General features: G+C 47.3%; 1 protein-coding gene across 3 annotated transcripts in view; it reads right to left on the reverse strand.

Annotated features, from left to right (window-relative positions):
• The window catches only part of JDP2 (Jun dimerization protein 2), a 73,601-nt gene that overhangs the window by 11,110 nt on the left and 45,163 nt on the right, over positions 1 to 17,328 (reverse strand). Inside the window, exons 5-6 of one of the 3 annotated variants that reach the window (XR_006604373.1) lie at positions 9,044 to 9,253; positions 8,506 to 8,715 (exon numbers count right to left, since the gene is read on the reverse strand). Coding sequence is in view for 1 of the 3 variants with exons in the window: in XM_045072160.1 (XP_044928095.1) it covers positions 9,221 to 9,253 (33 nt within the window). In the remaining 2 variants the exon portion in view is untranslated. Of the gene's footprint in view, positions 1 to 8,505; positions 9,254 to 17,328 lie in introns of those variants that run through there. The other 2 variants (XR_006604370.1, XM_045072160.1) reach the window with 2 other exon arrangements.

The raw sequence follows: 17,328 nt of genomic DNA on the forward strand, positions 1-17,328 counted from the left end.
CGGGCATGACTGTTCTCTCCAGATGCAAAGCCTCCATGCCGTTTCTTCGTCTTCAGGTGTGACATCTTTTCCCCAAAGAAAATCACCACATCCTGACTCTGCAACCCCCTCGATCACTGTTAAATGAGATTCAAACCTGAAAAACCCACTGAAAGTGTAGCAGTGCTTGAACTGAGTCTGAAGTTCGACACAGGTGCTCCCCAGGTGAAGGGAAGGGGGAGGGGTGCTGCACCGCACTTGCCTAATTCACACGACTAGATGGAACCCCACTGATCCCCTAAGGGAATTCTCTTGGCCATGTGCTTTGGAGTGAGACAAATCTAGTTTTAAGTCAGCTTCATTCACTTCCTAATTGTGTGTCCTCAGGCAAGTCACGTAACCCGGGTTGTTCTAGGGGAGGGGTCAAGGTGACCAGGTTGGGACAGTTTTGGAGGCAGCATTGCTTGTTCTGCCAGGTGGGAGGATAGCATGAGGAGCCAGAGCAGGAGGCAGCCAGGGGGGTGGCCTTGTATGTCACACCGGGGAAGATCGGCAGGAGGTATGGCAAGATTTGAAGGAAGGTTAAAAAACGTGATAATATACAATATAGTCTGTTTGTACCAATCTCACAAGGGTTATGGTAAAAAGCAACAAAACGTGTCGGAGGAGTCTTTGTTGACAGAAACATAGGTCCCTGGCACCCTCCTCTTGTACTTGGGTGACGACAGTCAGCTCCGTGGTGCAGGTGGGAGTGTTTCCCATATGCCTCGTCGTCCTGGCCACGCCCATGAAACACTCCCAGTGCGTGTGGTTCACGCCTCTCGCACCCACCATGCTGACGCTCACAGCTCAACGGGTGCCTTTTAACCTCTTCCTGGCATGCTTCGGGCTAGCCATGTTGGGGTGAGGTGTGGAGGGTAAACCAGTGGGAGGAAAGGAAAGAGGCCTCCCTCCCGGTGCTTGGGGACATCTGGGTGCTGAGGAGAGAGACAATGGTCAGAGGCCAAGTCTCCCCTGACCTCAGTGCACCCAGACCCTCCCCCTGCTCTGTCAGCAGTGACCCTGACTTTGAGCGCCTTCCTCACGCCCCTGTGTAGCGAGCTCTCCAACCACCTTCCCCACTACGGTCGGGAGGCAGCGTAACACGGAAGAATCCAGACCTGTGGGTTGCAGACTGAATCCTACCCCCGTCCCCAACCTGTGCATCGCAACCCGTGCATCACAGTGGGCAAGCGATGGCAACATTCTGGGTCTCAGTGTCCTTGTCTGCCAAGCGAAACTAATATTAGTTACGAGTTCTTAGTTTATTGACAGATTTAAAAGCACTTAATACATCTAAACTAAAATCGCTGTTACTAATATTAATTGTATTCTTTTTCTAGCTCTTCCCCTGGCAGGGGACCAGATTATATCCCATTCAACTTCCTATGATAAGCACACGGACAGTGCCTAGGGCCATGATACTTTTAGGAGGCCAAGAAAATGCTGTAATTTCTTTTAAGATCAGAAGGGAGAAAAAGGAACATAACCCAGCTGGGGTTTTAGTTGTCTTTATATCAGTACAGTTGTAAAAATATAATTTTTAGTATATTTTTTAACGGAGGAAAGGACCCACAAAGTGCGTAGGGCTCTAGAGAGTTACCACGGAGCCCTGAGCACAGGGGCTGGAGATGAGGCAGATCGGGTCTGAGCCCCAGCTGCACCACTTGGCTAAGAGCACGAGCCAGAGAAACATAGTGAATTTCCCCGAGCTGAAGCTTTTCCATCTGATAAAAGGGCCGTCTGATAATGCCTACCCCTTACGTCATTGAATTCCGCCCCCACATTTTTTAATCACTCACTATATCTCTAATTATGCATTCGATGTCTGTCTTTTCCCACTAAGCTGTATGTTCCACAAGGGCAGGAACTGTGTCTAATTTCATAGTTCCCATACGGAACATTTAAGACTCTTACTATGTGCCCTGCATTGTCCTAAATGCTTTCCACGTGGGACAACATTTCTGAAGGGTTTTAGCCCCATTTCACAGATGAAGAAACTAAGGCTAATCAGTTAACTGGCTTGCCCCAAATCACAGGATAGGATGTATGTCTGTGAGTGAGAGTAGGTGGGTGTGGGCGAGAGGGTGGGCGTTAGGATTTTAGCCCCAGGCCAGGGGAAGCCATCCTCTATGTGACTCTGATAATCTGAAATGAAGATTTGTTTCTGAGCAGGAGGCTGTGAAATGGGGGAGGCAGAGGTCATTAAAGAGAAGTCTTCCTAGCAGACAAATGTTTTCGATTCCTGAAGAGGGACAAGTTCAGGTAGAGAGAATGATCTAACCACATCAGGACTGGGGCGTTAGAAGAGAATTGAACCTTTTTTTTTTTTTTAAGGATTGTATTTATTGGACAGAGAGAGACACAGTGAGAGAGGGAACACAAACAGGGGGAGTGGGAGAGGGAGAAGCAGGCTCCCTGCTGAGCAGGGAGCCCGACAAGGGGCTCGATCTCAGGACCCCCGATCTTGAACTGAACTCTTCTTAAATTAAGCCATTGAGATACAGAGACCATCTGTTTCAGCACCTAATTAGCACTTAACGTAGATTTGTTTTGTTTCCTTAGACTTTGCCTGTGGGTGTTATGTTCTATTAGGTAACAGTCTTCTTTCAAAAAAATAGAATCCCCCCTAGATAAATGATCCCTTTCACTATGCACAGCCCTGATCCCAGAGAGAAGTAATCACATTCCTTGGGGCTTAAAAGCAGAGGGTAAGAGAATCAAGACACAGAAAGCCAGGGAACAGGAGGGTAGGGGAGCAGGTGCAAAGATGAAGAGAAAGACACTTCAGCAAAACCTCAGCAGGAACGTGAGCACCTGAGCACAGCAATCCCACACAGTGAGGCCCTATCCTCCTAAAATACAGAGAAAAGAAGACACAAAAGACAGATCAAGAAAAGCAAAGGAAAGTGATTTGTCCACATCACTTGAGGGACGGATGCTACAGAAATTAACATACAAATACATAAAATCATGCATGTATGAAGATGTTCGCGTGGCCAGGTTTGTAACAGCAGTGAGGAAAGGCGGGGAGAGAACTCTAACACTCATCAGTATGGAAAGGGTTGACTAGAGTATGTTTCGTACGTACCATGGCGGGCTGTGCGGGTTCATTCTAGCAGACCTGAAATTGGCATGAGCTGATTTACGGAAATACAAGGCATTCATGATGGTGCAGACCGCTGCCTTGGACATGATCGGTGCTGATGAAGAGTGCTGTTTTGTAACCATGGATCTGAGGAGTTTCATCGGGGCTTTTACCAGTTTGTCAGCAGTGTTTGTTTTTATTTTTACTTTTGGGGGCATTATTTGTTGATCACGGTGAAATTAATGATTCGTACCTGGTTTTGGAGAGACTCCTGGAGCTCTCTGCTGTTCGTGCAGGTTATACAGAAAGCAATATGTTTGTATGGCTAGCAGGAAAGAAGAAGCCCATGTGGAAACTCCATCTGGGGGCACCTGAGTGGTTCAGTGGGTTAAAGCTGCTGCCTTGGGCTCAGTTCATGATCTAGGGGTCCTAGGATTGAATCCCGCATCGGGCTCTCTGCTCAGCAGGGAGCCTGCTTCCCTCTCTCTTTCTGCCTACTTGTGATCTCTGTCTGTCAAATAAATAAATAAAATCCTTAAAAAAAAAAAGAAAAGAAAAGAAAAGAAATTCCATCTGGGACTTTCTAAGTCTGAGGTGTTCTGGGACACATCTGCGACCCAAGAGAGAAAGTGCATCTGTATGGGTCTTGCAGGCGAGAACGACTGAAGCTTATACTTGGCCTGTCTGGAGCCCTCGCTCTCTTGCTTCAATGCTTGTAGTGCTTTACCTGAAGTAAACTGCAGATCTGCAAGCATTGTCCATTTGTTCTTGTGACTCCTATTTAGCAATCAAACCGTTAGTGCCCATGGCACTGGACAGTTTTCAAAAAAGTTAGATCTACATGTACAGCCTGGAAAGAGGTCCATAACATGAGTGAAATAAACACGTTGCAGGCTAATATGGTATGTAAAGCCTGATTTCATTTTAATTTTTTTATGTGTGGTGCTGCGGATAGCTAGATACAAATATAGCTATATTTGTGGAACCTTAGGGGAAAAGTCAGGAAGCGCGCACACCAGATTATAAACAACGGTTACTTTATTGGGGATATGTAGAGTGGGGTGATGAAATGGGCTGGAACGGCTACTTCTTACTTTACATGATTTTTTTTAAGACAGAATTATAGTTTTTTTTTTAATTAGTAGATTTTTTAAAGGTTTTATTTATTTATTTGACACAGAGAGAGAGAGAGAGATCACAAGTAGGCAGAGAGGCAGGCAGAGGGAGAGGAGAGAAGTAGGCTCCCTGCTGAGCAGAGAGCCTGATGCAGGCCTCCATCCCAGGACCCTGAGATCATGACCTGAGCTGAAGGCAGAGGCTTAACCCACTGAGTCACCCAGATGCCCCAACAGATTTTTTCTTTTTTTTTAAGCACTTTCATGTTAACAGAAAAGTTGAGCAGAAAGCACAGAGAGTTCCCATAAACTCCCTTATCCTTCCATACCATAGCTCCCCGCAACAGTTTATGCACTATTAATATCTTGTATTAGTTTGGTGCATTTATTGACAAACCAATATTAACATATTGTTATTAATTAAAGTCTATAGTTTATATGTGAGTTCACTCTGTGTTGTACAGAACTATGGGTTTTGACAAAGGTATAAAGTCACAGATGCACCGTTATCCCGCATTTCAATATGGGGCAGAATAGTTCCCCACCCTAACAACCCCCTCTTCTCCACCTGTTCCTCCCTCCCTTCCCCCAGACCCTGGCAACCACTAACTTTTTACTCTTCCCATACTTTTGCCTTTTCCAAAACAACATATAGCAAACAATATACTATGTAGCTTTTTTCTGCTAGCTTCTTTCACTTAGTAACATGCATTTACATTTCCTCCACCTCTTTTCATGGATTGGCAGCTCATCTCTATTTGTTGCTAAGTAATATCCCATCTTCTGGACACTCCACTCACCCATTGAAGGACATCTTGGCTCCTCTCAATTTTGGGCAATGGTGAATAAAGCTGCTCTAAACATTTGGGCGGACCTTAAGTTTTCAGCTCATTTGGGCTAATGTTAAGGAGCACGATTGCAGGGTTGTATAATACATCTAGCTTTGTAAGAAACCAACAAACTATCTTCCAGAGAAACTTACCAGCTGGCTTTGTCACCAGCAATGAATGCCTCCTATGTCCTCAAAGCTCTGTACCCCCACCAGGATTTGGTATGACCAGTGTTTTGGATCTTGGCCATTCACATAGATGTGTAGTAGGATCTCCTTGTTGTTTTAATTTGTGATTCCCTGGTGACATACAAAGCTGGCATCTTTTCCCATGTTTGTTGGCTCTCTGTAGATCTCCTTTGATGAGGTGTCAGGGATAGTTTTTCTTTTTTTTCTTACAGTTGAGTTTTGGGAGTTCTTTGTATAATTTGGATGCCAGATCTTTTTCAGATACATGTTTTGCAAATATTTTCTCCCTGCTTTTGGCTTGTCTTTTCATTCTCTCAATTCTAAGTCATTTAAACACTTTTTGTGTGTTTTTCAAGTTAATGTTCAAGTAAAGAAGATGAAGGTGACCAGGAATGACTTACTGTAGCCTCCTTGCCTGGCTGGACTACTAGTACTAATTCCTAGTGAGGAGGAATTGACAGCAAAATGTATTATGCTTGTAAACAGTTTTTGTATTTATGTAACGAATTTAGCAAATCCTATTAATCGTTTAACTATAGTTTATGATGAAAGACACCCTCCTTTTCTTTTGCAAAGGCTTAGTGAGAGAATGACAGTCCAGTGGAGGAGGAGTAGAAATTGTGGTCCCAATGGGGACCCATTGGGTCATCTGCTCCTTGGTGGGGAGCCCAGGCAGGGATGGAGGCCAACCGCAGGGGGCTACCCGTACCTCCACCTACCTGACGCAGAGTGGGACCCCACAAATCTGTGCCCCAGAAAGTGACTATTTTACTGGAGCATAATTCAGGAGTTCCAAAGCAGTGACCTTGGACTCACCCCCCACCCCTTCCCTTTCTAATGAGGGAAAGGAAGTCTCCAGAGCCCAGGTTACAAGCTGCTTTAGAAATGCAAAGGTTCAGGGACTTGAAGGGAATGCATTTGAGGGAAGTCTCTCCTGGTTTCCCCTGAACCTTCAAAGAGAAATAGAGCTTTTTCAGAAACCCTGTAAAAAGACAGAATTCAGAGGCCCTGGGCCCTGAGGAGGTTTCTTCCCAGACGGTGTTATGCAAATCTGGCTTAATAGAAGAGTGGACCGAGTCTTTATTTTAAGCAAAGAAAGGCAGAGGAAGGAGAATAATAATACCCTTCAGATTTGGGCTATAAATACCACCGTAATAGGGCTGGGAGGGAAGGATCTGGGGCCTTCAGGGAGCTTGAATGGGCTGCGAGGCCTGTGGCTGGTTTGTCAGGGTTTTTCTCACAGGAGGGCAGTAGAAGCTGGGATTGAGTGACTAGAAGGGGCACCACGTGGAAAAGCCTGAGGACATAGCCACCACCACAGGGCAGCCCCTTGGCCACCAAAGAGGGCCAGGGCAGCTGTCAAAGATTAAAACACTGACAGGAAAGCTACTCTAGAGGAGTAAAATGACAAGATGGTCAGCAAACCGTGGTGGATGCCCACCCAAAATGGGGTTTTCTTTTCCCCCAGGAGGAAAGGGCACAGCTTGAGGGTCGCCTGACAGGAGGTCCCTACCTGTTGCTCTGTCTCCTGAGGGACTGCTCTCCTCAAAGGCAGGGATTCTGGACCAGGTCTGTTTGCCTTCCAGCCTGGCTCAGGAAATGGTTCTTGGACTGAATCCCGGGGTGCTGTCACAGTTTCCTCATCAATAACGTGGAACTTGAAGCTGTAACACCCACCTCACGGGAGTATATGGTAGATACTCAGTAAAAATTAGGATCTGTTCATTGGTGAACCATAGCGTCTGCACAAGGGGGCAGCCTGTCTTTAAGAAGCAGAGTCATGTGAGTCAGTGACCCTTTGAAATCCTCCCTGCGATTTAACTCCAGAAACAATGTGCCCAGGATGTTAAAATTAAAGATTTGACTGAAACACCAAGGCACAATAGATGGGAAGCCCCATTAGCAAGTGCAAGCTTTATAAATTTTAAGGAATGGGTTCCAGGATGATTGGACCCTTTTCCAGTTTGAGGGCATGAAAAGGGGACACCTGGGTGGCTCAGTGGGTTAGGCCTTATGCTCGAGTCATGATCCCAGGGATGCGGTTTTGGAATATAGGTGAGGTTCAGTAGGGTGGGGTCTGGAGCTGATGGCCAAGAGTCTTTGGTGCATAAAAAGGTGATTTTGTTAAAGCTTGGGGAGAGGACCCATGGGCAGAAAGAACGGCTACCCTGGGATTTGACGGGGTGGCTGATTATATACTTGGGGGTTGGGAGAGGTAAGGGAAAGGGAGGTTTCAGAAGAATTTTCATGTATTAAATTTTCATGTATCCCAGGATACAGGGAGGCCTTGCCATTGTCAAGTTAAGGTTGTTTTTCCCTCTGGCAAGGCAGAACAGGAGCGTGAAGACAGTTGGGAGCTTTCAGGAGGAATGTCACAAATATCCCACGGGGACAGGGTGGGGACAGGGTGGGGGGGGGGTTGCAGGTTGTCAGCCTGTCCTCAGCTTTGCCTTCTGCTTCCTCATCACCTCATCACCGGTGAGTCCTGGGATCCAGTCCCGCCACCCCCCAGCCCACCACCCGTGGCTCAGCAGGGGGGAGCCTGCTTCTTTCTCCTTCTGGCACCCTCCGCTCCCCGCCTCACTTATGCTCTCTCTCTCTCTCTCTCAAATAAATAAATAAGAATCTTTAAAGAAAGGAAAAAGGGGGCTCCAGATATAAAGAGATGAAAAAAAAAATTGTAGAACCATTCTTTTGGAGAGAAGTATGGTGGTGCAGAGTTCCTTTTCTCTGCCAGGCAGGAGGAAGGGGCTGGTGCCTCCTGTCCCTAGAGCCAAGAGAGGGGGAGCTGCCCTGGAACCCCTTGAAGTAGCGGTTGTTCTGGGCCAGGTCCATATGTCCTGAGTGTCTCTGGACAGGGCACGACCAAGAGGATCCCAAGGCCTGTGTGGGCTGGTGTAGCTGGCGTTGGTCTGTCCAATAAGGCCATCTAGAACATGCTGGATTGTACCAGAAAGAAACTGGAGGTAGACCGTCTCTTGGGCCTGAGGAGAGCGCTTCCTACGGATATATCTACCCAGTTTGCCCTTGGGCTATAGACTATCAGACTGAAGCTGGCCTGCGCTGGCAAGGGGAGAAGATTTGAACACAAAAACTTAGAGGTTTTTCTTTCCTCTTAGACTGGACCTTCTAATGAACAGATGGAGAATGGAGATTTACAAGGACACAGGGCCATTTCTTACCTGACAGGGAGCACGAAAGTTCCAGGCCTGCAGGAAGGCAAGGAAAGCTGATCCTCATGGATAGATTTCACAGGGACCATGGGAGACAGTACATAAGGTTTTATTTTAATTTTTCATGGGTTGCACATTCACAACAGCAGCATCTTATGCACCGTGGAAACCTCCAGACCCCTGGGTGTGCCAGGTGATATGATGGCAGAGCCTACAGGGACACGTCCCATGGTGGCAGAGCCCTTTGCACCACAGCCTGAGCTGCTAAAGAACCCCACTCCAGACGGGCAGCTTTCCAAGTCACTGCAAAAGGGGTCAGAGCAGTATTGCCTTTTTTTTTTTAAAGACTTTATTTACTTAGATGTCAGAGAGTGAGAGAGAGTACAAGCAGGGGGAGCGGCAGGCAGAGGGAGAAGCAGGCTCCCCACTGAGCAGGGAACCCAATGCATGCATTGCAATCCCAGGACTCCCGTATCCTGACCACAGCCGAAGGCAGACACTTGACCCACTGAGCCGCCCAGCTATCCCACGAGCAGTATTCCTAAGTGAGGTGTTTATGCTGCCTCCAAAACCCAAAGATGTTCCTTAGGCCCTGAGCCTCTTTCTCAGCTGGGGTGCAAGGTGCGATTACCTGTCCTTTATCTTGAAGGGGGTGCTTTGGAACGCCGGGACACAGGACCAATAAAAACCACCCACGCGGCAGGCGTCGGATCACTCACAGGGCTTCTTTCCCAAGGGCTGGTGCTCGCGCGCCTCACTGGGGCATCCAGAGCGCGGGCCACCTCCCGCTCTGCGGGTCCTATTAGCATCAGGCCCTGAGTATAAGGCCAGCAGTTGAATTCTGTGGAAGGACAGAAAGACCAAAACTCTGGAAAATCATATTCCGATGGGGAGCTAGAGAGTTAGTACAGCACGCCCCTCCCCGCCCCCGCCAGACAACGAATGCTATTTCTGCCTTCCTTGCAGTAAAAGTGAGCTGTTTTTGACTCTCCTTCGTGATGGGAATTAAGAAGAAAGCATCTACCAATTATTAGCTGCTTACCGGACGCCAGGGGCTGGACCGTGTGTTGGAACAGCGATAACCCGTCAACACGCAGCAGTGACTCGGAGTACCAGGAGCCCACCGCTGCCCGGCACAATCCACCGGGTCTCCCCCGCCCCGCCCCCGCCGCGAATGAGTCCCGCGGGAATAGGATAGGGCCCGCCCCCATTTCCTTTCATCCCGGGAGTGATCGATGGGGGCGCTGTTCTCCGCAGCTGCTCTTGGCCCAGACCCATCACTTCGGATTCACGCGGGTGAATGGAGGGGGCAGTTTGAAGCATTTTGGCTCAGGTTCTCCTATCAAAACCCTCCTTTCGGTCAGGCTCTGGGTAGAGAGCTACGGGGAGGGTCTGCGGGTGCACTGAACCCCCTTGACAGGCGGACTCTGGCCCGAATACCCTTGACCTCCTAGCTCCACTGAACCAGTCTCTAGCCAGGAGAGCATCTCGCCCTTCAGATATTCCAACATCACGGTCATCTCATACCCGGAGTTTTAACAGGGATGTGGGATGCAGTGGTGCCCAAAAGATGTGAGAATTCCACCTTCCTCGCTGTCTAGATACCCACTGGGAAGATTCCTGAATGTTTTATTAAGTAATTCAGGGTCTTCCTCAAGGGGACCCAGCCTACCCTGCCATCAGTGGGTTCTGGCTCTGTGAAATGACTTAGACCTAGAAAGGGATGAGGGCCTTGCTGTCCATGATGCCGGTTAATTGCCTTCTCCTGGCTTTTACCGTTCTGGAACTCGGTAATCCCTACTGATATTAGGGAGCCCCAGTTTTATGGCAGCATCTTCGGTCCACCCTGACATGTTCAGAGCTTCTCTAGGATGCTAGTGGCCCCTCTCCAGTAGCTCAGCATTGCACTAGTGAGCATTCCTCTGGTCCTCCTGAGGACCATGGTCCAGGTCATGGGACTCCAGTCTCGTATAACAAACCCATGCGAACACGGCCTCCTCCCTGAACCTTCTGACCCCTTCGTTGAGTCTCTGCCAGTGCTGTTTCAGGATCTCCACTTCCCATACTGTGGGTTCATGGCATGAGGAAGCTTCGAGGAGCGATACTTGCAATGTACTAGGGCACATTCCCGGTGCCAGTGCCGTGGCTTTGAGCCCAGAGTCACAGCTGAGTGCTCCTGTGCCCGGTGCTCCCCTTCCCAGACTGATGTCCAGGCCCTGCTGGTCCAACAGCCTCGAGGCACCATCATCCCCATAGGCCTCCCTTGTGCCTGTGAATCCACATCACCCAGGTCTCGCAGGTCCTTCAACAAATAGGCGATTTCCTTATGGGGCAGCGACTGTATTTTTCCTACTCGGACTGTCCTGACACATGGTCCTCTCTCTCTGGTGGTCATGAGTGTGGCGGAGGTGGGTCCTGAGGATGACCATTGTGCTGCGGGGCACCTACTTCAAGAGCACTCTGCCTCAGGTAAGGGGCAGGGGGCTGCTTCTGCCTGTCCAGAGGGTTCAAGGGATTCTAGGATTTCAAGAGTTACATTTACTCAAACGGCCCCATTTCAGCTCTCAAGATCCTACCTTTTTCCCTTTAGCATACTGACTTCGATATGGAAACATTTTCAAGGGTAGACACTCATTCTCTTTAATGAGTCTGCCACCTTTGGAGTTAGATTCTGGGCCTGATTCTCAGCACTGTGTCCTGGGACTAGAAGAACCAAACATCTCCTTAAATACTGCCGAGGATATCTTCTGGTTTTGTGCATGTCTTGACTTGACGGTTGGCCAAACTAAGTTTTGCATCTTTTCCCCCCCAAGACTTCCAACACAGTTAACAAAAGGGAATCCGCTCAAACTCCATACCTTAGCCTCATACCATACAGGTGCCGCAGATAACCACTTCCCTTCCCACCTGTATCACATCGCAATCCACACAGGAGACAACCGAGTAACTGTGATGCTTCTGTAGGTCAGCGATTCTCTCCATCCCACTTCCTGTACCTGCCATCTGGCTGGCAAGTGAATCCCTCCATCTATCCCAACCCGAGGGTCTGATTTCTAGGGCTACTTCTGACACCAACTCTTTTCACCTGGGTTCCCCCTGAGACCAAAGCTTGGGCTCAGGTTCTTTATTTGGGAAGTGATCCCAGGGAACAAAGGAGTGAAACAGGGAAGGAGAGAAAACCAATACAAGATGCACTACTGAGTTGGGCCAACTCTGCGGGTCACTTCTACAGGACTTGCTTAATCTTGCAAGACCTTTTGAGGAAGCTTAGGAAACACATTCCAGAAATCTCCACCTGGACACTCTCCACCTGGAGGATGAAAGGGAAAAAAATTCATCTATTGGTCCCTCCCCACAGCTAGTCAATGGAGGACCTACAGGCGCCAACTCCCCCGAATTTCCAGGCTGCATATATGTAAGTGTGGAGGGGATCACGGGATGTCTCCCAGGACAGGAAGTGGGAATGCAGGGCATGCCTGTGGCAAGGGTGGGGAGGGCACGATCAGCTTGCACCTGTGTGAGGTTGTCCACACCTGCTCAGACCCAGTCATGCACTAGAATTAGAGTTTGAGGATTTTAAATGGGGCACAATAGGTGCCCAGGATCGTCCACCCAAACGAGGACCAACCCGCAGAACTGCGGAGGCTGATGCTTCAATGTTAATTTCACTGCAGGTGGTCCAAGCATTAGGACTCCACTTGTTTCTTCAGGATTTGCCCCCAGAGCAGTATTAAAAACCAAACAAGAAACTCAGTGACATATTTAGGTTTTTTAAGCCAAAACAGTATGCCCAACTTGATTAACATTGTCATTAACCATAACAAGCTCTTCCCAAAGAAAGATGATTTGTTAGTATGGAGAAGAAGTTCATTCCAAAATTATAGAAATGTAATATACAGGAGTAAGACGTGTCAATCTCATTACTTTATGCTCAGTCACACCTGACGTGAATAACTAACTGTGTGTATCTGCCTGTGTGTCTGTGTGTTGTGCACAGCTGTATCTGCCTGTGTCTATACCGTATCACATACATCTGTGAGTGCATTTGTGAGCTCGTGTGTCTGTGTGTATGGTGCTTGTGTGTTGACCATCAGCTCTGTGCCAAGCACAGTGCCAGGCACGGGGGACGCCCCGCATAGAGACTCTATTCTCATAACACTTAGATGCAAAACAACCTAACTTGCCAGGGAGGGAGGAGAGCTGTAAGAACCTCTAACTCTTAAATTATTGTTGCAGGAGGCGAAGTTATGGCCTCTCGGGGACAGAACCCATGAATATATTATGTTATGTTATAATATATTATGTTATAATATGTTGTGTTACGCGGCAAGGGGGAGTTAAGGTTGCATATAGAATTAAAGCTGCTAATCACTTGACCTTAAAATAAGATTGTCCTTATTATCCAGGTGGGCCCAATATAATCAACACCGGTCCTTAAAAGATGGAAGAGGGAAGGCAGAGGAGTCGGTGTCAGAGGGATGAGACGTGAGAGAGACTCACCTAGCCACTGCTGGCTTTAGAGAGGGAGAGGGCCACAAGCCAAGGAATGTGGGCAGCCTCCATAAACTGGGAAGGGCAAGAAAACAGACCCCCCCCCCAACCAGAGCCTGCAAATGGAACGCAGACCAGCTGACACCTGAATTTTAACCCAGTGAGACCCATTTTGGACTTCCAATCTCCAGAACTTTAAGACATTAAAATTTGTATTGCCTTAAGCTACTAAATCTGTGGTGATTCCTTAGGGCAACAACAAGAAATGAACATGCCTGTGGAAACGGCATTCAGCTCTTTAAAATGCCTCCCCCTCACTCTGCTTTGAGCCTTAACTTAAAGGTGCGGTGGATTACATTTTACCTCGGGTTGGGATGAAAAGTCAGCATTTAAGGAGAAACACGTATGTCTTTAATTGCGCAGTTTGCAGAGAGCAGGGACCAGAACCCACTGAAAGCAGCAGATCTACACTCCCCAAGGTGCCTTCACTCCTGGGCTTGGCCTTACTGAATACAAGGGCCAGCTCAACAAATCACACCCTTTGAATTATCTCTCTCTCCCTCTAGGCATTCCATTAAATTTGCATCAATTCAAAGAGCACTTGCTGGAACTCCACTGTAATTTCAGATTTTGTATTTTATTTCCTGAGTTTGCTGTGGAAGGAATGGAAAAACAAAACCTATTTGTGCTGTGGCAAGTTTTCTTTTATTATGAAATATACCTAGCATGCAGAAGAATGTGACGATACCACTCCCCTCTGACAAACTAAAACATTATTCCATATTTGATTCCGGTTTTTTAAAATAAATGAAATCTTACTCATACAGTTGAAACCCAGTGCTTAGCCTTGCAGATGCTGCCTTCCACCCCCTCTCTCCCCTCCCCCCAGGAGCATTCCCCATTACTGATTTTGATATTTGATTTTTAGAGCAGTCCTGTGCATGCTTTTGAAGGACCCCAGGTCAGAATTATACTATAGCCTATAAGTTTTAACATTCTTTTTATGACCAGCTTATGCTAACTGAGAAACTGTAGCTAGCTGACGATAGATAAGGGAGTCAGCAAGCAGCATAACAGGATAACGAATAGCGAAAATCTGTGTTTAACCCGGCTGTTTCTGGCTTCTGTATAATAATGCTTCTAAGGCTTTGCTAAGAAATGAAAAATTGCTTAAACCCTCAACTCTAAGGAGCGGGAGGCTGGCTGAGGACAAAGCGAAAGCTGGCGCCTTGCACCCCCCCCCCTTCACCCACTCCCCTTGGTAACATGTGTGACATTTCACAGGCACCCCTGACTGCCCTACAAGAAGAGCAAATGGTTATCTTGCAGAGATCACAGTCCTGCAAGGCAGGAGTCTCTCTTGGTTTACAAATGTCCTTGAGATTTACAACAAAGAAGTAGCCTTATCAATAGCTCAATTTCCAAAGACACATAACTCAGTTTCTCAAGCCCTAACGTCACCCTCCCCTCCATAAAAAACCGAAGGAGATGGAGGTAGAAGGAAAAGTAAATAAAGTTAAATTTCTTTTAAGACCTAAATCTCACTAACAAGGACATTTGATAGCAGGAATGTAACATTCCACCAGGAGACTCCCAATTGTCTTTATGTTAGTGCCTCATTAGAGGGAATGTGGCCTTGGCTTGATAGTAACCAGGCCTTCAATATCCTGATAGTGCTTTCATTCGCATGCGTGGGCTAATCGGCCAGTTCTGCTTCTGTAAGATTGCTTTGTCTGCTTTCGCGCGCTGTCCCCTGACCCAATTCACTGACGCCAAGTATGCCTGTTCAAACTGTCAACCAATCAGCTCAGCCCCACCCGAAACTTGTTTGTACCTGTCTATAAAAATCCTGCACTACCCCAGCCGGGTGTGCTCGGTTAGCTGGAGCTGCCGACCACCCGCCGGTACCTGCGTAACAATAAAGAACCTCTTGCTGATTGCATCCAGTGGCAGTGTTGGATTCTTGGGTAAGGGGATCCGCGGGTCTTTCATTTGGAGGTCCCACCGAGATCATCGGACTCCTGCCCACGGATCCAACTGACTCCCACCGGGAGGTAAGCTGGCCAGCATTCTTGTCTCCTGTCTCATGTTCTTGTTTGTATCCAGTCTCGTGTTCTCGTTTGTAGGCCTCTGTTTTGCCTATGCTTCGGTAGCATAGGACTGTACAACAGCGTGCGTTGTTGGTCTGTATTCTGTAGGCAGCTTGAGAAGGAGCTGACGAGCTCGGACTTCTCCCCTGCCAACCCTGGGGGACGCTCCAGGGTGTCGAGGGGCCCAATTTTTTGGGGCCCCTCATCTGTCCGAGGGTTATATCCGTCTGTCCGTTCCAGAGGTGCCTCGGCTCTGGACGGAGTCTGTCCACCGCAGGGAGATCTCGAGGCTCCCTGGGCTGGTGGAAACCATTCTTTCGGTAGTATACCGAAACCGCGCAGCGACCTTTTTGTTATTGTTTTGTGTGTTCTACTCGTTGTCCTTGGTGTTTTCTTTGATTCTAAAATGGGGTTTCTCCCTCATTCACTTCCCGTGTTAATGGCTATTACTGGAGCCAACTGGGGTTGGTCTAACTCGAGACAGAGACTATAAGGAATATTCCCAAGCAGCTGCCGAAACTCTCTTTGTTTCGGGGAAGTTTCCCTGTGTTCTCTGGCCTGACTTAGACTGCTTTACCCCTCCCCCCTTGCTGGTGGGAAAGCATGTTGTCTGCTCCTCTGTTGGGGCTTAGGAGCTCCAAAACCGGGAATCCTTTCTCTGCCTCCTGGCAGCACTTTGTTTCTTCTGTTTCCCCCTTCTCCTGTTTCTGTGCACCAGCGTGCGTGCAGCCTGCATGACTAGCCTCTAGATCATGCACCATGGCTCCTTCTCTCTTCACTGTCAAGGAGCAAGAAGAACACCCCCACTCCAGATCTTCCCACGCACGTCTCAGGTAAACATTCAAAGTGGAGTGGGTCCAGGTGGAACGTAAATCAGAGTTGGAACTAAGTTGAGTTTGTTGGTTTAATTAAGACCTGTCTTTTAAGTTATCAGCAGTAAATGTGAAACTTCGAAGTTTACTGAAGGTCAAATAAGCTCATGTTATTTATTAAAATTTGTTAGCAAAAAAATAACTAAACTGATGGTTAATTGTTTGTCTCAAAGTTCTAATGGGTAATTGCTGAAATAGCTTTCAAAGTCTTTGGTAACCTGAAAGTTTTAAAGTTTTGCTTGGATGACAAATGGAATTAAATTGTGGACATCTAGGTCTTAACCAAACAGGATAAAATGCTGTCATTAATTACTGAATGTAGGTTTGTGCTTTTGACTTCTTACTGCAAAGAAACTAAGAGTATTTAAATCTGTTGGTAAACTTGTTTGCCACTTAACTGATTCATAAATTTGTCACCTGAAGAATTCTGTTGTAACAGTTCACAATTGGTTAATAACTAAAGGTGTTTCTAAGAATACAAGGTTCTGCTTAGTGTAACTAAGACTGATGGAAATAAGGGAAACTCTGTAGGAAAGTAGATGATAAGTAAGAAAGATTTAAGGAATGGGAATACATTTTGTTGAAGGTAAGGGAAGGTAATTTTGTCCTAAATGAGATGGTTGTTTGGAAGGAAATGGCTTAGGACAAAACCTGAATGCAAAGAAAAGTTGTAGAAGGTTTGTGAACGGAAATCTTCACAAAAGAAATTTTAGATATGGTCAGGACAGACTAAAAAAGAAAGAAAAACAGCCTCCAAGGTGATTTAGCACTCTCCTGACCTGCCTCCACATAGATTATACTTCCAAGTATAAGGGCCATTTGGCCTTGAGAGATTAAGGAAACAGCCCAACCTTGAGGGACTGCGAAAACACCCTGTTACCATCCTCCATTGCCTGTAACCATAGAAACTCACTCTAATCTGTAAAGAATGAGAGGGGAGACTGATCACCTCCCATTAGCCAGAGATGCCCAGAAGGGGAGGATATCCAACCTGTTTGAATCTGAAGAGTGCCTGACTGTGTGAATGTGTCTATATGGCTCCACCACTTCGGCTACGGAGTATGAGGGGGCTGCACCTTGAGTCTCGCGGGGCGTCATATGGCATAACGGTCATCTACTCCACGGAGTAGCCTGGTCCGGGGTTTATGCGGACAGGCCTTAGCTAAAACGCTCCTAAATTCCCGTGAGGGATGCAAACAGGACAGCAGGGGAAAGATCCCCCCCCTCCCTTGTCTGCGACATCATTCATGATAGGAGGGAAACCCAGAAAACTCCTATCTTAAGACTGCACACTTAGAAGTAAAATAAAAAAAGGGAAAGACACTGGTATAAAAAGCTGGTTTTCTTTCTGTTTAAAAGGGGCAAAGTTTTCTTAGCTAATTGATCTGTTAAAAAGTGTAAATGGTTTTCTCTTTGCCTGCCTGAAAAATTCAGTTCCTATGTTTTGTTTTATCAGGTGTTTA

The sequence above is a fragment of the Mustela putorius genome, unplaced genomic scaffold, assembly GCF_011764305.1.
Source record: "Mustela putorius furo isolate JIRA1106 unplaced genomic scaffold, ASM1176430v1.1 tig00000129_pilon_pilon_pilon, whole genome shotgun sequence".
Taxonomy (NCBI): Eukaryota; Metazoa; Chordata; class Mammalia; order Carnivora; family Mustelidae; genus Mustela; species Mustela putorius.